The sequence below is a fragment of the Leptidea sinapis genome, chromosome 32, assembly GCF_905404315.1.
Source record: "Leptidea sinapis chromosome 32, ilLepSina1.1, whole genome shotgun sequence".
NCBI lineage: Eukaryota > Metazoa > Arthropoda > Insecta > Lepidoptera > Pieridae > Leptidea > Leptidea sinapis.
This window is the reverse complement of record NC_066296.1, coordinates 10,967,910-10,988,948: the sequence shown is the minus strand read 5'-3', so window position 1 is coordinate 10,988,948 and position 21,039 is coordinate 10,967,910. Positions and strand designations below refer to the sequence as shown.

Genomic DNA, 21,039 nt, shown 5'->3' with positions numbered 1-21,039 from the left:
TGATAGATTACTCAAAATAGAGTTTATCTGTTAACTTCAAATTTTTTTCGACTTTTTCACAGCTGTCGCATCTAGACGTATAATATTTATATAATACTTATGGGAGGAGGACACCAACATAATATGACGAAATTTTTACTAATATAAACCAAATAAAAGAAATATATTTATTTTTTAATATTCCTGATTTTTTAACATATTGCACTTTTCCAATTAGTTTTTAATCTAAAATTCAAAAAACCATCCATTTGAGGGTTTTAATTTTATATTTTTATAACTTCATTCGTTCATCACGAGTCTTCTAAGTTTTATGCCTTAGATACTTGGCCCTTATCAATAAAAAAATATGTGATATCTTCATCTATATATATATAAAAGATTTCCACGTATATAGTCACTCATCACGATATCTCTGGAACCATAAGGCGTAGAGACTTGAAATTTGGTAGGAATACTCCTTTCGTCGAGTAGACATCAGCTAAGAACGGATTTTACGATAATCCACCCACAAGATTTTTTTTATTATAAACAGAACAAGTATATGTCCAGCACTGAAGTAAGACTTACAGAATTTTGATAGGAGGGATATGCCACCATGTGACTATGACGTCACGTCAGATGTCAGGTCTAAGCGGACATTTCAAAAACCACCAATCAACAATATCTACAAGTTAATATGACAAGACTTTACCCCTGCGTCCTTACGGGTGAGGTTATAGGGTATATTATCTACTCTAGTTTAATATAAAGTTATTCAAGTTTTAAGAAACAAAGATTTTTATAAGCATTGCGTGCTAAGTCATGAGTGTACGCTGACGGAGTAATACAACATTAGTCAATCACTGCTCGAGGTTGCACAATTTATCGTGCGTAAAGACGTTTAACATAAAAAAAATTATAACGTTACCCTGGATGGGTTAGGTACTTACAGAGTTCAATGGTTTTGGCTCCTTACAATGAATGCAGGCAACTTCTGCGACATTTGGTAAATATGGTCTTGGATATGAAACAGAAAAGTGTCCATTCTGCAGTATGAAGCTCACATTCTTGCCCATTTCATACACGTGGGGCATTTGCTGTCCAAAATGTCTTCGTAACACACCTTGAAGTATCGTCACACTGATAGAATGCCCAGCATATGCTCCGATGTGCCAAAATGCATTAACAGCTCTATCCACAAAGCCCATATTATCTGTGAATGATTTTGCAAAAAACGGCGTGGTTGAGAACGGTGCTGGACTGCCAGAAATACTTGCCGGAGTTGAGTAGAAGCCCACGGTATTTATATACATGAAGGGCACTTTTTGTTGGTATACTATCCCTAACGCACATTCGGGATAAGCTCCGTCAAGAATAATGAGGTCATAAATCCTTCCGGAACGAAGAAAAGATCTTGTTTCGTAGTCTTGGAGGAATTCATCGCAGGCCTAAAACAATTGAGATCTTTTCAAATCAATACGAAACAATTTATTAACAGTAGTATATAATACACTTTTTCAAGTCTTAAAATAATTACAATAGACTAATTGATACATTATTGTAAGAAAATAAATGTAAATAATTTGAATACAAAATATAAATCTCTTGATTGATGGTATGTTAAACATAATACCAAAAAGTGATAAAAAAAACTTTTGCCACTTAAATAGTCTTCTAGCTTCTAGTAGGCTTTGAATAAACGAATTTATATTTGTTTCTTGTATTAAAATAATGTCTATTACAATTTTTACCATCTCTTGTAATATTTCTTCGAGCATAATATTTTCATATATTATATTATATATTTTCCAGGCATTGACATAAACATATATATTTAATTTTAATCAACACAAAACTGTAATTTGAACCTCTCTAGCTCAAAAGTGCCTTTGCTGCAAAAACCAGTGAAATTACTTAGAAATTACTGAGAAAAAAATCTTCGCCTTCTTTTGTTTTTCGCTTTTTGTAAACGAGCACCATGCACTTAGATCAATATCGAGTTGTTTGGAGGAGGCATTATATTTTCTTTTACTAGGAAATATTAATATAAAATTTAGATTTCGAACCACCAGATCAGTCCATATTTTTGATATAGTGAGAATCCCAGTGAAATCATTAAAATTTTTCAAATATTTGCTTTTTTCTTGGGATATGATGGAAGAGAGGAAAATCGAGCGTGCAGGTCACCTGGTGTTAAGTGATCACCACGCCCACATTCTCCTGAAATGCCAGAGGTATCACAAGAGCAGGTCATTTAAAAAAGTGTACGCGCTTTTTTTGAAGGTTATGCTCAAGCTCATTCCACAGCTCGGTCATACGTGAGGGCCGCACTGTGGAGAATAATAACGCCATACATCCACATTTTTTTTTTCATAAATATATTCAATAATCCTAACTGATAAAACTATATAATATCATATTCACCATAGTTAGTGGATTCTAAATTTGTTATATTTTGATAGAAAATTAAATTTCTTATTCTTAAATATTTTCTAAAGAATGATGTTTATTAACATAATCTCCAAAGACACTTAATAAAAAATATTTAAATACAATAAAACATTAAAGTTCACCGGAATAACTTTGACTATGCAGATAAGTTAAACTAAAAACTTATATTAGATACTCGACTGAATAACCTCAAACTTCCCTAATTAGTTTTTGAGTCTAAGCATTTCTTGTGGTATAAAACTTTTTGAATTGTTCTTCTGTAGAAAGCCTTAATTATGAACAAGTCTTATTAATGCCCTGCTTCATTTGACTAACTTAAGTTAGTTATAAAAATTGTTACTTATGAGGATTATAAGAAGTAATTACCTGATTATTAGGATTGAACATTAATAAATTTTAATTAGAATGGGTTCGGAACATTTCTAATGTGACAGGGTGTTTTATAACTTTTACGAAAGAAGGAGAAATCGCGAAGATCCATGAAATATATCGCTATAGAGCCAAGGAGAATCTGAGATTGAGTCGCGAAAATGATGAAATAGCTCGGACACCCTGGAGAGAGTGCAGACAGCTCCACTCGAAAAGTAGCCAGACACGAACTTCAAACAGACTTCATAAAAGCCTCCTCTTTCAATGATATTATTGGTTTCATTAAAAGTGGTTGGCCTAAGAGAGATCCTGTAGAATCATTTACATAGTACGGATGGGAAAATGAATTGAATAGAATTGAAAAGAATGCAGTGTTAAATGTCAAAAGACAAGTTTCAATACCTCGTAGCCAAATCGAATGATATCCTTGTAAGGTAGAGGTTCTTCCCCTCTCATCCTGGCCCCTACTAAGTCCAGAGCCATGTATCCTCGTATGTACGACACCAGAGCCTCAGGAGCTATCTCTTCCAAGCCATTGATGTGGAAGTCTGCTGGGAATGCGCTCACCAACGTGATGTTGTGACCTCTGGAAAGCAGTTAATATTTAATTAATCACTAGTGAAATAATAATCTTATTAGTACGTGTCGTAGGTAAATTGCATATACACTTTTTTCATACAGCTCGTTCCGAAGGGAGATTTCTTTAGAGAATATCGAGCAAGAAACTCTAAGGCTGCTCTTTTCAAAACATAATTGTATTATAATATGTTATATGTCTGTTATTGACTCATACACCCAAAATTTTTAAGGTATAATTCTTTTGGCGCGTTACGATACGCGCGCACACCGTCACGCAAATTCGACACCCTAACTTTAGCTGGTCAACTAGACCATTTGTCTTAGACTCATATGTCTACTGAACCACAACCAATGGACGTGAATTGAATAAATTTCAATATGAATAAGTTACACAAATAAAATTGTAAACAAAATTTTATGGACGGGACTCAAACCCGCGACCTCTCGCGTACCGTACGAGCGCTCTTTCCAACTGAGCCAAGCGTTCGAGTGCCGTACCTATCGTTTATAAAATCCTGTATGCTTTTTTCATTCAAATCTCAGGTTGTGGCTTCATCTAAAGGATCTACTTTAGTGTTAACGAAATTAGTTTAATTTTTGGAATTAAAAAAGTAATTCATAAATAAAAATAAAATTAAAAATCAATAAAAATAATTTTCAATACCGACCTTCTTATTAAGCCTCTGGCTAATTCCCAAAAGGGTATTTTATGTGACTTGGTTCCTCCCATCGTTATCATGAGGATGTTGCTTCCACACACTGATGCAGCCAGGAGAATTGGTAGACAAAGTATTGGCCATCGCAACCCCTGTAAACAAAATACAATGTTTTTATATATATGTAAAGAAAACAAATCTTATAACTATATTTTCATATATATATATATATATATATATATATATATATATATATATACATATATATATATATATATATATGTATATGTATACGGGTATATATTTCATACTAACAGCATTTCCGCGTTGGATAGCTAGGCTGATCTGTTGACCTTATTTAGCGCTGCCAGCGCTTGGGTTTCCAGTAGCCTTATTGAGGCGCGAAGATACTGCTTGAACATTCTCATAACTATATTTTCATATATATATATATATATATATTTATATGTATATATATACGGGTATATATTTCATACTAACAGCATTTCCGCGTTGGATAGCTTGGCTGATCTGTTGACCTTATTTAGCGCTGCCAGCGCTTGGGTTTCCAGTTGCCTTATTGAGGCGCGAAGATACTGCTTGAACATTCTCCGCGCCTCTAGGCCCTACGGGCTAAATATCTCGACATCAAAGGGCACATAGATGTAAGACTCACTGAGACCGACATATTTGCGATGCTTGCTGTCTTTGGCAGTCGAAGCAGCAGCCCCGGCACCAACTAACGTAACTTGGACATGAGAAGGAGCAAGAGTGTCAACACAAGGCGCGTTCCATACATTGGTATGGAATATCGTAGGGCCAATGCCCTTCCCCGTGCCCAAGCCACCAGCGTCATTCCATCAGGACGCTTGCCAACCCGGCGGGTAATACCATTTGGTTCTAAAACAAATTCTATATTAAGAGCGGCAAATACCCTGCGGATGACTTCATTAATGCTGGCGTGACGACTGATACGGCCTGCCGATTTTAGGCAGGATAACCCGTGACGCCCAAGAGCATCTAACTCAACGCCACATCTACATTGATTTAGTAACATATGTGTAAAGTTATTTAAAAACACTTAATGCTTCTTAAATTCTTCCTGATAAAACGTTTAGCACGTTAAATATATTTTGCTACTGCAAATAGAGACGATAACAGCTTTCTTAAGTTTGTACCTGTTGCGAGTTTTGGTAAGTGTTCGTGATTATGGTTTTTTAGTATAGAATAGCCTTATTTGTTGGCACTAAAATAAATAGACAATATGGATATTTTTTCCAATAATTGACTCATTTTCACATTTCTTTTCTAGCCCCAATCTAGCCATTTTATACATAGTCAGCCAGACCACGGTGTATTTTTCAAACTCAAATAAACTAAATTCAATCAGGCTTAAACTAAGTGCTTTTGAATCGTCCCTATAGATATTCTACTATGTGTTCGGAAAAAGTTGGACTCGTGAGAAAAACATACAAGAAACTCAACGGCCACTCTTCAATCAAATAGAGTATTTTACAATGGCTGTAATATACATAACAAATTAATTTTTCATGCAGTATTACATAAACCTACTCCTATGATAGGAGTATATTTATGTAATATTGATAGGTATTTAAGCAATGAGTAGTGGGTTTAATTCCCGTTGGGAGCATTGCAATTTTTCAGAGTTTCCGAAGCGGTAGTAATATCTAGTATATTAGAAATGACAATAAAAAGAATTCTAAAGGAATCAATTTTGAGAAAATAATTGCCTTATGTCTTTTTTTTAATGTTATTGTAGCTGTTTCTCATTTAAACACGGATAAAACTAATTTTTTTTAAATTGAAACCAAGTTTGATCGGGTTATCGTTCCCGAAACTACCTATATGCTTAATTTAATTAAAATCGTTAGAGCCGTTTCCGAGATTAAGATTATATATATACAAGAATTGCACGTTTAAAGATATAAGATTTTATCAGCAGAAAAAGACACACATTATAAAGCATGTACAGCGGCACTCCAAAAGCCTGTCACATGTGAAGATTGTCAGTCGAAGGCAAATATTCTCGCGAAACGTTCATCACTCACTTTCATGTGATTTTCTCTTTATATAAACGTATCATCAACACACTTTTTCGCCTTTTAATCCCTCAAGATTTCAATGAATTATTCCGAATGAAACACAAGCACACGTGGAGCGAATGAGCGAAGAAAGAATGACGCATCAAATATATAAGGCAAGTGTGTGTGGGCAAGTCGGTCGCGGGAGACCTCGTAGAACATTCGTCGACCAAATTGGAGAAATCGTCTCGAGAAAGGGGAAGGTCTGAAGAACCCAGAACCGGTGAGCATGTATGAAAAATAATGAATGTAGAGGAAGCGCGTGGGGTTTGTAAGGATAGAAGCAAGTGGCATTCTATTGTCTCTGCCTACCCCGACGGGAACAAGGCTTGAGTCTGTGTGAAATACAAGCCATAAAACTCGCTTACAATATATTTTTGTTATATCCAGTGGGAGGCTCCTTTGCACAGGATGCTGGCTAGATAATGGGTACCACAACGGCGCCTATTTCTGCCATGAAGCAGTGTAAGCATTAGCTTACACTGCTTCATGGTACCATAGTAGTATCATAGTAAGTAGGTCACAGTATTCTGTGTTTCGGTCTGAAGGGCGCCGTAGCTAGTGAAATTACTGGGCAAATGAGACTTAACATTTTATGTCTCAAGGAGACGAGCGAAGTTGTAGTGCCACTCAGAATCTTTGGGGTTTTTCAAGAATCCTGACCGGCACTGCATTATAATGTGCAGGGTGTATAAATTACCATCAGCTGAACGACCTGCTCGCCTCGTCCCTTATTTTCATTAAAAATAAATATTATTAATCATAATTTTTGCAATGAAACTCAAGTATTTTTGCAATTTCGTGTAATTATGAATTTTAATATAGATATTATAACGTTTACGTATTTAGAACAATAGAAAATTTGTTAACAAGAATGTGGGTGCGAGTGTAAAAAATAAATATTAAAGTACCCTCAGTACTTATTTAAAAGGGCCATTAAATTGAATCCTCGTTCCACCAGATTACCGGATAGACTGCTTTATGGCCACTGTCCCAGAATAACATTATATCTACATTATAGCTATGCAATGTGTATAAATTTTTTATCATCTACCTCTAGAAATAAAAAAATACTCCTGTTTAAATGGTTAATCGACAAATTTTTTATAGTGTTAAGGATTTTTTAAATTTTAAGTAAACTTTTTGCATACTAATTTAAATTAGCCGAATAGATGACACTACAATACATTTAAGACCTGTAATGTATACTGTATTCGACGCAATAAATAAATTTCATTTCATTTCAGTACGGACAATATTTAGAACCTGTAGCTAATAATTCTCGAAACTATGATTTGAGACATTGCTATTAAGAAATGGTGAGGCATTATGCGTGAACAATCATAATAATCTTTTTTCTTCGTAATGCCTACATAGGTTACCTTTTTACATGTTGTTTCATAGTGATCTCAAATTAATTGTATTACAAAAATTTTTACTAAAAAACAACGGACTTCAAAAACACTATTCCAAAACAATAGATATAATATGCACTAAAAAGTATAAAAATAATTGCGATTATTGTTATTTTTGAAATCGGTGTCCTTCCGCCGCGACCCGCCCTCGCATCTCGCCTCCTCACGACTCAAGCACATCTCACCTATAACTATGTATGTAGTTACAGACATATCTTGGATGACACCGGCTCCAAAAGTTACAGTAATCGTTGCTAGAATTAGATTAATTAATTAGATTGTATGAAAATAGGCATATAAATGATTGCACCTACCGGGATTCGAACCCGGGACCTCTAAGCTCAGAAGGCAGGGTCACTAACCACTTGACTATAGTGGTCGTCGAGTTGTTGATTGTATCCGTCCTGATAGTGTCCGTTTTAATATTGTGTGAAGATGTGTAGGCAATTTAACATACTTTTTCAAATATGTTTAATTGCTGACGGTGGTGTGGCTAATGCTGTAGGTATGCACCATAGATAATTTATGCGTCTAGATAGAGTCTCTTGCTGTTAGACAACCGATAAAAACGTAATATAAGTTTAGTGTGCGTGACAAGCTATGTCTTATACTCACGATATGTATGACATATTGTGTTATGGGCGTTCCCAATATACTATCTACAGATAGAGATAAATGATTACCTTCTTCTGTCAGTAATTAGCTGTCAATAATCTGAAACTGTTCCAATATACCCGAAATGTCATTCGTATCGCCTTATATTGGGACGCGTGAATTGCAATTTCCATACAAACTTCTATCGCTGGTAAGCCATACGTCGTCCCATTGACAGACAGCGTGTACAGATAAGGTGAGTTACCGTCGATAAGATTATTGGGACAAAAAAGTCAATGATAGTTACGATTTTTATCTCAAGTAAGAGATACACTGAATATTGGGAACGGCCGTTAGTGTGCGTAAATTGCTCAAAATAGAGGTTAGTTCTAAATTGTATATTTTTTGATGTTTTCACAACTGTCATAGTTTATCTAGACGTATAAATAATCTGTATGGACTCAGAACAATGTCCTTTAAATTCAAATCCACTTTTCATCACACATAGTTCGCCCAGAAATTGTCTTAATTTCCGTGCCAGTTCAACATGAGAAGGCAATATTCAACGCGCAGTCTTATAAGTTAGTTACCTACACGATGGGTTTAAACAATTTGCTATTTTTAAAGTGATAACCCTCACTTCTGGGATTAATTACACAAACAAAATGTGAAAACAAAATTTATGGTGCGGCAGTCGAACCCGCGACCTCTCGCGTTCCGTGCGAGCGTTCTTTCCAACTGTGCCAACCGTTCCAGTAACGTAAAGTTCATAAATCTTGTATGTAATTGTTCAACTCTCAGGTAGTGGCACGGAACGCGAAAGGTCACGGGTTCAAGTCATTAATGCATTAGTCATAAATTTTGTTTTCAAATTTTATTTGTGTGATGGGGCTTAATTTTTCAAGCTTTTTTTATTTAACTGATTTGATCTGAATTTATCAATATTGTGGGTAGGCTAATATCATTATTATAAAACTAAGAGGTTGGACTTCCTTAGGGTCCGTTCTTCAAAAGGTTTTGTCTTCGTAATACCAAAAACGCAAGAAGACTTCATAAACCACAACCTCTCTAAATCAACATTGACATTGCGAGTTGCATTAGTTCCACGCCGAGACTCGTACATAATTCTTTTGTTTTGAAAGTAAAAAAATAATAAACTAACATCAACAAACAATTAAATTGAACAATTGAAACTCAAACAACACTTTTTAAATCCAGAATGTTTTAGCTGTCATGTGAAAAAATTGTCACTCTATAATATTGCAACAAGAAGGTTTTAATATAGTGTTAAGAAGTTTGTAAGTCAAAACAGCAATTTATACCAAAACCCCTATTTCTATCGTGTTCAGTAATTAGTTTTATTTTATTAATTTGTATTCAGTGTGTGGATACGACGAAGAAAGCTCTACCATGGACACAAACACACAAACTTTCTCGCAAGCTGGTAAAACTCACACGGCGTAAATTTTTTAACAAACATATATTTACCATCCTTTGCACAGGCTGCCGGCTAGATTATGGGTACCACAACGCCGCCTATTTCTGCCGTGAAGCAGTAATGTGTAAACATTACTGTGTTTGGGTCTGAAGAGTGCTGTAGCTTAACATCTTATGTCTCAAGGTGAGCGCAATTATAGTGCCGCTCCGAGTTGTTGGGTTTTTTAAGAATCCTGATGCCTGCATGCCTGCACTGCATTGTAATGGGCTGGGCGTATCAATTACAATGAGCTAAACGTCCTGCTCGTCTCGTCCCTTATTTTCATTAAAAAAAACATAGGTGTCTCTGACAGACCCCTGTGCAGGGGTTGCATGGAGGTAGAAGAGACGACCGTACTTATCGTTCTGAAGAATATTATTCTCATAAAGTATCGATACGATTAAATAAATAACACACTTTGCTTATATATACCTACACTTAGTTATATTATGATATTTTGTTGTTGATGTATGTATGTTGCAAGATATATAATTTTCATAAGTAGGGCAATGAGAATAAAATTATTCTAACATCGTCGCATAACTACCATCCTTTAAGGTCAACAAAATCTCGTCGACGTTTGATATTTCTAGAAACTTCTGTACAATATAATAAAGGCACTAATAGATCGCCCTTGCCTCAGATATCAAAATTAAATATAACTAGTCTATTTCATGTTTCACAAGTGCTGATCCGGCAAACGTTGTTTTCCATATAAATAAAGTACCCCACATATTGTATGAATTGCTATATGAAATGAAATGCTAATAACTGAATTATTGGTATTGAAAATATATTGGTATTTGCAAGTCAAATAATATAGGTTCTGGATAAGTAATCCCCCACGTATCATATGCTAAAACCTTCTCCGAAACATGTTGCATCTTGTGATATAGTCTTTCATCGTACATTTAGTATTATTTCGATCGGTTCAGTAGTTTTTGCAATTACCGATGGAAACAACGGTTCTCCATTTTAGAGTATAGATCAATAGTTTTGTAGCATATGCACAATAATTACTTGTATTAATTGTAATTTTAAAGGGATTTGTAGTTGAGAGATTTTTTAAGATTGGCGTACAAGTCAAAAGTGCCATCATTTCTCTAAGCCTCCCTAAAGATAAGTCCTAAGTTTCTAAACATCTCCAAGACGATCGGTCCTGCGTTGCATTCATCCAACCTATTCCGGCGATCTTGACCAGATCGTCGGTACATCTTGTTGGGCCTACCAAAACTGCGTCTTCCGATTCGTCGTCACCATTCGAGGACTTTCCTGTCCCAAAGTCTAAAAAGTAAAAAAAATATTACGTATTTCTATACAATCTAATTAATCTAATTCTAGTAACGATAACTGCTATTTTTGGAGTCGGTGTCAGTCAAGGTAGGTTTGTAACTATATACATATTTGTAGGTGTAGATGTGCTTGTGTCGCATGCGCAACGTGGCAAGGCGGGCGAACACCGACTTCAAAATTAACAATAAATGTAACTAGAATAAGATTAATTAATTAGATTGTATCAAAATATGCAATTATTATTTTACTTTATAGTGCACATTATATCTATTATTTAGCTCAGTAGGCAGGGTCATATGGTATATATATATATATATTTATATATGTCGGAGAATTAGAATATAAAAGTAATATGGCCTGTATGATAATATTCTACGCTGTGTATTGGGCTGAACTGATGGCGATCATCATCTGTCAAAGTTTATTTGAAGTTGTCATTTTGTACGTCAATGTTTATGACACGATTGAAGTTAGTTATTGTTGTCCATCAGTAGAGCGCTCATTGAGAAGTCGCAGTCGTCTTCAAGCTAGCGCCCGCACCGGTTGTGTGCACTGATCGACTTAAAACAACATGGTGGATATTGGTATCCACCATGTTGTTTTAAGTCGACCGTGGACACCGTGACGCCCGATTTTAAATCCAAATAAATCTCCGAGATACATATTTATATATATATATATATATATATATATATATATATATATATATATATATATATATATATAGATTTTAAATCCAAATAAATCTCCGAGATACATATATATATATAAGAGATTTCCACGTATATAGTGACGCTCACTCACTCATCACGATATCTCTGGAACCATTAGAGCTAAAGACTTGAAATTTGGTAGGAATATTCTTTTCACCGAGTAAAGGTTTTTACGAAATTCCATCCGCAAGAGTTTTTTTTTTATTATGAACAGTACAACTTTTGTCGGGTCAGCTAGTTATGTGTATGTGTACATGCCGGTCTCTCGGTCGGATATTAGGCGCAGAGTGTGATGTATTATATTCTTTTTTATAAAAAATATGCTTTAACTGCAATTGTTTTGATTTAAAAGAATCAATGTTTCTTGCCACTTCCCATTTGAGCTCAAACTAGATAGTTTTTATATAAATTAATAACTTAAATAAAAACCGCTTTAATCGAACAAAACAAATCTTATAACTATATTTACGATACTATGACTACATAAAATTAAAACTATCATTACACGGAAGCGTACCAAGAATACTGGCAGCATTTCCGCGTTGGATAGCTAGGCTGATCCGTTGACCGAAATAGGTGCCAGCGCTTGGGTAGTAGCCTTAGATATTACTTTGTACATTCTCCGCGAATCTGGGCCCCACGGACCAAGTATCTCGACGCCAACGGCACAAAAATGTATGACTCACTGAGACCAACATATTTGCGACATATTTGTATATTATTTTTGTCTTTTATTTGGACTTGAGTCACGATAGCACTAGAGCCTGCACGAACCTTCGAGACTTTACGACAGAATTCGAAATTCAACGATAATTGTACAGGTGCCTACTATTTCTTTAAAAAAACTTTTTTTTTTTACATTTAACCTTGAAATGTTAGTGGTAATCAACTTTCAACATGAGAGATACTTTTTTTATGAAAATAAGGGTCAAGACTAGCAGGTAATTGTTACGCCCTACCCATTACAATGCAGTGCCGCTCAGGATTATTGAAAAACACAAAAATTCTGAGCGGCACTACAATTGCGCTCGGCACCTTGAGACATAAGATGTTAAGTCTCGTTTGCCCTTCAGACCGAAACACAGTAATGTTTACACACACTGCTTCACGGCAGACATAGGCGCCGGTGTGGTACCCATAATCTAGCTGGCTTCCTGTGCAAAGGAGCCTCCCACTGGTAACTGGTACTCTAAAGCAATTGTAGGAGATTCTTAATATTAATATTGAATACATGAAATAAAGACGGTACCCCATTGTTTAAGCTTAATTGCACTCGTGCCGTGGGAAATCTTAGACTATTTAAGTAACGTTTAATTTAGATGCTAGAATAATTGCCACCGTTGCATCTTTTTTAAGTAACTTTGATGTTACATTCGAGAAGAAACAGGAATTATTAAGAACCATAGCACCGTTTGTTTCCTATCTGCCATCTTTTTATGGAATATGAGGACAAACGAGCGTACGGGTCACCTGGTGTTAAGTGATCACCGCCGCCCACATTCTCTTGCATCACGAGAGGAATCACAGGAGCGTTGGCGGCCTTCAAGGAAGGTGTAGGCGCTTTTATTGAAGGTACCCTTGTCGTATAGTCCCGGATTGTCATACCAAAAAATATTCAGTAAATGAATTCTAAATAATATGGAATCAAATTAATCATGCTAGATGAAACGATTCAATTTTACAAATCAAATTAAGAATTATTGGAAATTAGTTTTATTTAAGGCTTGCTTCTTTGCCAGAGTATCAATAGAGACTTCAAACCTGTTAATATAGTACAGTACATACAATTAATAGTATTTTATGAACATTAAAGATATTATTTTTGCATAACTTATACACCTCGATTCATCATATATTAAATCTTTGTTCAGTTAGTTAGAATTCGGTTTTTAAACGTATTTTATTATTTACTCTTTAGTGTCTGTAGCAAGTTGTTCTGTAACCTACAGTAGGATTTTTCTAGATTACATCAAGTACTTCGTTGCTTTTAACTGTCACATATTAAATAGCCTTTTTTATAATAAGCCGTGGGCAGGCCTACAAAAGGTGCCGCGCGCCTTCAATGTCTCCTGAGACAGTGAAATATCGAAACTTGAATTGAGACACGGGTTAATAATAATAATATATAATCAATCTGAACGAAAATTCCTAAAAAAATCGTACACAAACTTTAATTAGTTATCCACGTACACAAAAATGTTCATAAAATTAAAACTAGTGGGCCAAAATTAATAAAATTTGGCGCATGGCAACTATTCCGCATCAAGCTCTGTTCAAACTGAGGCGAATAACGCGCGGGACGCGTTTTAGAGCAATTCGCTCGCTCGCTTAGCCTCTCAAACTGACGCGACTCCCCGCGTGTCATTTTTGGTTCTTCAGTGGAGAAACATCATGCATTGTGAGATTAATCAATCCCGCCGAGCGTCCCGCTGTTGTTTCGCATCAACTTGAGTGACTACTCGTGTCAATTTGACGTTGACACGTCCATTCAAGTTAGCTGACACAGTCGGCGGGAATGACTTCCGTCCCCCGCCCCGCGCGATAGTAGCCTCAGTTTGAATAGAGCTTTGGAGTAATTTGGAGGAATCATGTAAATTGGATCATAAATCTAAGCGTAATCGGTACATATATAAAATAAATACCAATCAAACTGAGAACCTCCTTTTCGAAGTCGGTTAGAAATCAAAGAAGAATTAAAATATATTCTACAAAATATTGAGAAATATAAGTTGAAGCTGTATGTATTGTACTTGACAAAAATATTGTACTTAAGTAATCAAGGTCTCGGAAAGTTGTTTACCCCGGGCTTAAAGTTCCATATAATACGGAATTAATTAAAATTCGGATACACATGGCCTATACCGAACGGCATTGAATTTATCTCGCAGAGATTTTGGTAATTTTTCCATTTACTTAATGTAATGTAATGACGACCTCTATAGCCCAGTGGTGACTAGAGCTAGAGGTCCCGGGTTCAAATCCCGGTAGGAGCAAACATTTTTATGATGAATATGGGTGTTTGTTTCCAAGTCGTGGATGTTTATAAGTACGAGTATTTATGTGTGTTTAAGTAAGTTTATTGTATTTAATATATTGTTGTCTTATACCCATAGTACAGGCTATGCCTAGTTTGGGACAAGATGATTTGTGTAAGAGTGTGTCAATATTATATTACAATCCATCCCTGGTTTATCTATAAGTGTTATGCTTTTTTATTTTCAATTGTATTATTCCAATAATCGAGTTTTCAAATACGAAATCAAAACAAACTCTTATACACTAACTCTTGATCCTATCACAGATATATACCATGATTTATAAACAAAATTTTAACATTTTGTTTTTCAAATTTTATTCGTGTATTAACCCTAGAAGTGAGGTTTACCACTCTAAAAATAACAAATTGTTAAGATTTGCAAGAGCGACATCTCAAGTCAATTTCCTAATATGCAAATATTGGGGTTGAGACTGTAAAGTAGATCCTGAGATGAAGCCACAACCTGAGAGTTGAACAAAGTATACAAGGTTTTATGACGATACTCGAACGGTTAGCTCAGTTGGAAGAGCACTCGCACAGAACGCGAGGGGTCGCGGGTTGGAGGCCCGCATCGTTCATAAAATTTTGTTTTCAAATTTTATTTGAATGTTGGTGATATTTTGTTTTACGCACGGTTTTTTTTGTCTCTCTTTTTCACAGCGTGTTTCACTCTTCTGTTCCCTCACTTTGTTTCGTCAAAGTCCTTTGAGGTGTTGTTTCAAATCAATATTTAAAACTTTAGATCAACAGAGACATTTTGTATTGAGTAATCATTTTACATACATATATTTTATAAAACAAAACGTGAAAAACTGTAATAAATATAGATTTAAAAGATTGGCAATTAGTTTCTTGCATGGCATTAAAAGTGGTGGTAAAATCTTCACATCTTTATTAAAACTTGTCTTGTGTTTCTTTTTTGCTTATCTCTTTCAATTTAGTATCGCTTACGTTGAGTGATCAATATGGCGCCGGAGACGTTAGCTAAGAATACTATGAACACAACTTCACGACTGTCAGTAATCTGCGAGCAATATTTCTTGAGCTACTTCCGCCATATAATGAGGAAGGGAGACGAAAGTATAAAGGGGATAATCGTTATTGTAAAATACGGAGGGTTACCGTTAGTGGGAGTCTCCTTTGCAAACAGTGGGAGGCTCCTTTGCACAGGATGCCGGTAAGATTATTTCTGTCGTGAAGCAGTAATGTGTAAACATTACTCTGTTTCGGTCGGACGGGTGCCGTAGCTAGTGAAATTATAGGGCAAATGAGACTTAACATCTTTGGTCTCAAGCTGACGAGCGCAATTGTAGTGCCGCTCTGAATTTTGGTTTTTTCAACAATCCTGAGTGGCACGGCATTGTAATGGATAGGGCGTATCAGTTACCATCAGCAGAACGTCCTGCTCGTCTCGTCCCTTATTATCATTAAAAAAAACAGAAGGCAAAAGATCATGTGCCCATTCTGCAGCGTGATGGACTAACCAGACAAAGGCGAGGAATTTTTCCAAAAGTTTTAAGATATAAGGAGGAAATGGGTAAATAGAAATCGATACCGGAAGTGAGTTCGCCCGGTCATCAACCACCAACCACGATCATCAGACAAGATGGAAAAGACCAAGAAGAGCGTTGACCGAGGAATATGCTCCGATGACAGGATTTCAGAAAATACACGTGTCGAAATTGCAGCCAGGAAATTTTACGAATTTTTTTTTGGAAGATCATTCAGCTTTCTTCTCAGACTTTAGGCCGTCTCTACCGAATTGGTAACATCCAAGTTTACATTAAAGATTTGAATAGCAACCCTTCGAACTAAGAGTATAAAATGTATGTTTTTTTACCATTTCAAGTTTGATCATATCCCAATGTTTTTAAAAGTTCACGACCAGTCGGCGTTTGACCTACTAAGTAAATAATGTGAAAAGGTGTATTCTAATGGCTAAAATTATAAGCTTTTGATTTTTTTTGTCACATTAAATCTTTTTTTTTTTCTATACGTGATGACGTAATTTGTCACTTTATGTAAGTGTGCGTGCATTGCTCAAAATACAGGTCAAACTCAATTTTTTTTCGACGTTTTCACAGCTGTCATAGTCTATCCAGATGTATATATGATGTAATATATGTGGCGTTCCATTTGAGAATCCAGAAAAGTTACAGTATGTCCTAAGTAATATACTTAGCCAAACCAATACAGGTATTCACGATAAGCGCTTACGTAAAAACAACAAATCAACTGCATTAACATTCACTTGATAAAACGGCCTTGTTTTAATTGTATAATTAGCTTTATTCGGTTATTTAATAATTGGTCAAGTGCACAACTCAATGGAAGGTTCCAATCTCAGGTCTTACAGCGAGTAAATATAAATTGGTACTTAAATGGGGGCGCTTCTGTCGTTCTTACTTATCACTCCTCTTTGTAAAAGTTTTTCATTATCCTACTGTCATTATTTGATATCTTTAAACAGTCGCGTTAAAGGCTATTATTTAATACGATGTTAAATATATTAGTAATATCTTTTATATTAATTATGATAAAACAAATCTTATAACTATATTTACAATACTATGACTATATAAAATTAAAACTATCATCACGTGGAAGCGTACCAAGAATACTGGCAGCATTTCCGCGTTGGATAGCTAGGCTGGTCGTTTGACCGAGGTTTCCAGTAGCCTTATTGAGGCGTGAAGTTACTATTTTGAACATTCTCCGCGCCTCTGGGCCCCAAGGGCCAAGTGTCTCGAGACCAAACGGCACAAAGATGTATGACTATAAGAAAAGGAGCCAGAGTGTCGACGCAAGTCGCGTTCCACACCAGCGCCCTTCCCCGTGCGCAAGCCACCGGCGTCATTCCATCAGGACGCTTGCCATCGCGGCGGGTAATACCATTTGGCTCTTAAACAGCTGGTATATTAAGAACGCCACATCTACATAGGTATACTCATTATGATAAATCATTAGTTCATTTCTTCGCCACGAGCCAACTCATACTGATAATGTCTGGGTATTTTGCCAATTATGTGTCATACTTTAACGCAAAGTTGTTGTTTTGTAAGCACTCAAGAAGGATGTTAAATATTTTTATTTTTTAAGTGTTATAAATAGAGCATAGCAAATGTTTACATATTTTTTTTTCTCTGACTGATTCAACAACGCAGACTTCAACCGCTGTGGTCACAACCTTAAATTTTTGCACAAAAGTTCCTTAGGTAACTTAATATCACGAAGTGACTATGAAAGATTTTTGGAAATCTCACCCCTTGAGGGTATTAAATATCGACGAGGGGATTAAAATGCATGAAATTTCTACTTCAATTCAGAAATAAACACAAGTACCTATATCCCAATCATTTGGGCTATGTCGGTGACTTTCGTTCTCCTACCGAGTTTTTTTTTCTGCTTCCTACTTTGTTTTTCCACAACCGAGATTTAATCCACGCCGTATGACAACACGATTAGTGTAATATTTTCTGGATGACATATTATATCCGTACCATCTGGGCAATAGCCTTATTTTTGTTTAAACGGTTTGAAAAGATAATGACTTGAAGATAAGAGAAGATTTACGAATGTGTAGAGTTCATAAGTTTATAACTAAACAATTTGTTGTGTTTTAAAGTGATAATACTCACTTCTGGGATTAATACACAAATAAAATTTGAAAACAAAATTTTATGAACGATTCGGGACTCGAACCCACGACCTCTCGCATTCCGTGCGAGTGCTCTCCCAACTGCGCTAACCGTTGGAGTGACTTATCGTCATAAAATCTTGTATGCTTAGCTCAACCCTCAGGTTGTGGCTTCGTGGTTCGATTCCCGAACTGTTCATAAAATTTTGTTTTCAATTTTTTTTTTTGTGTAATTGGGTAGATTTTATGAGGGTGAATTTAAAGTCGAAAAGTTACATTGAAGGTTTAGGAAGTTTACATAAAGTCATTATTTATTTTGTAATTTGTTTTTGAGATCTTCCCTAGGTAGGCGAGTTAGTCTTCTTGTTCACATGTTCAATTGTCATCATAATTATTTTCAACTACCCTCCACAATACAGACACCATTAGCAATTCAAACAATAGGTAATCACAGTTCAAGCATAGGTTCAGAAAGGCCTCAAAGTGCAAGCTAGAATAAATTAGGAATAGTTTTAATGCAAATTAGATACAACGGCATGTCTTGTGTGCGAAGTTGGACAACTTTAACTGGCATTGTTCGCCATAAGTTATTCTGAGTCTACTTTGCTTGTTCTAGAGGATATTCCAATAGATTCATTACGAGAGCGTGTTCGCAATTAAGGTTGCGCTGACGGTCATTCTTTCATACAAACGTAGAATAGCTATTACTACCCTAATTAGAAATAATAAAACACAAAAGTAACATGCTTAAAATGTTGAATGATTAAACAAATTTGGTTTCTTCACCATTGTTACATATCTCTTTCGGGGGTAATACGTCACAAAAGACGACCAATCACAGCGCGTCAACTCATTCATTCATCACATCAAGAGCGGTTGCTAGCTCATTCAATTCACTCCCTCTCCCTCCTTCCCTTTCCCAAGATCCCCCACCCCTCTTATATTTATATATTATATATGTATATGTATACACATATCTATGTATTTATTTACCTTAGTTTTTAAGTTAGGTTAAGTGATAGGTTACGATTAATATTACGTTATATCAATAGCAAATAGCCAGGTTTTCCCAATTTCCTGGATTCCCCCCCCCCCCCACAAACCTCATGTATTAGTTTTTTAAGCATAATAAAGTTTTATCCCTCAATACGAAGATAGGGTTGTAGAAATAAGTTTTCTGATACCTACATATATAAGGCTTAATTGTAAATTGCTTTAAGAAGTAGATTTAAGTAATTTTGTATATATACTTAAAGATGAAATATAGAAATTTGGAATTTGATTTTTTTTTTCATTCAATTCAGTCTAGTACCAGAGTTTGGCGGGTCAACATCTCTTTAGGATGCCTCGTGTAGAGGCGAACCACGTGTCGAATTGTTCGAAGACGAATATTGGCGGAATTAACACTCAAGTAAACTCAAAACATTAATTGGATAACATTACTTCCCTGGTTGACGGGGTGTACATTTAAAATGAAAGGTAAAAAAATAACTTTTACGCAAAAATCTAATGTAAAAACTATAGTAAAGATATATATATATATATATTTAATTTAGCAGCATTTTCCTATTTATTCACCTTTTAAACCTTCCCTGGACTTCCACAAATAATTCAAGTCCTAAATTGGCTAAATCGGTCCAGCCGTTCTCGAGTTTTAGCGAGACTAACGAACAGCAGTTCATTAATATCATTGATATCCACACAAACGAAGTATTTTTATTATTATAACAAATTTGAAATCTAATTCTTCAAAACAATATTATGAAGGGCTCATGGTGTTCGAACAGAGCAGGTGACTAAGCAGGTGGGGGTGATTACCGATGCGGAACCAAGTTATATTACTGCTTCCTTTGTCCCATTCAAATTAAAGAGCCGTGCAACATATATATATATAAACTATAAAGATACTATTACACGCGTTTTAATCCTTTAAAGGTGTATTATTTGAATATGTCACACTCGCGTTAGTCAAAGAATATACTTGGTAATATTTATTTGTTATTATCTAGCCTTATATGGAAACAAAGTGTTTAAATTTATCGGCGTCTCAACCTCCATATTTCAACAGTAATTTTAACGCATTTTTGGGCATAAATAAACAACTTACGGAGTTTGAAAATGGCAAAACTTTACCATACGAGGATATTTAAGTTACTTATTTTTTTATTGGAGCTTCAGTAGATGTTTCAATATATGCCCACTGGTTTGATTATAAAAAATTACGCGCTCGTTTCCTTTGTAAATTATTCATTTATTCATTCCGTGTTAGCCTGAGCGAACTAGCTTCTTACTACTCTTTAGAGCGTTTATCACTTTCGCACATGATGTAAGATGTAATACCATGCATTTTAGCCGCCCAACAACGAGTTCGAGCCGGCAAATCAAATCAAATCAAAGTCACTATATTCATGTAGGTCACGGAAATGACACTTATGAATGACAAAAAATCACATTTCTTGTTAAATTTACCGCCACTTCGTAAAGGGTTGAGCTAATGAGAAGAAGTAGCAAGAAACACATTGCCTCTCTTTTTATTCAACATGTACAAGTTCATCGTTTTACAGATCAGTTGTACAGTAGTTGCATCATCCACATATAAATAAATAAAGGTATTTTGTGAGCATTTTATTAGCTATTATAAAAAAATAGAATAACTTTAATTTTGAGAATCTGACGGTGAGCAGTCCCGTCGACTAGTGTACCCTTAAACAAAATTTTGCAAAAACCTTACTCAGGA

The 21,039-nt window shown here is 35.4% G+C and overlaps 1 protein-coding gene across 3 annotated transcripts in view; it reads right to left on the bottom strand.

Moving 5' to 3' along the window:
• Window positions 1–21,039, bottom strand: part of LOC126974272 (UDP-glucosyltransferase 2) — a 72,520-nt gene that overhangs the window by 4,904 nt on the left and 46,577 nt on the right. For all 3 annotated transcript variants that reach the window (XM_050821731.1, XM_050821732.1, XM_050821733.1), the window contains exons 3-5: window positions 4,047–4,186; window positions 3,202–3,385; window positions 930–1,427 (exon numbers count right to left, since the gene is read on the bottom strand). In XM_050821731.1, the coding sequence (XP_050677688.1) occupies window positions 930–1,427; window positions 3,202–3,385; window positions 4,047–4,186 (822 nt within the window). The remainder of the gene's footprint in view (window positions 1–929; window positions 1,428–3,201; window positions 3,386–4,046; window positions 4,187–21,039) is intronic.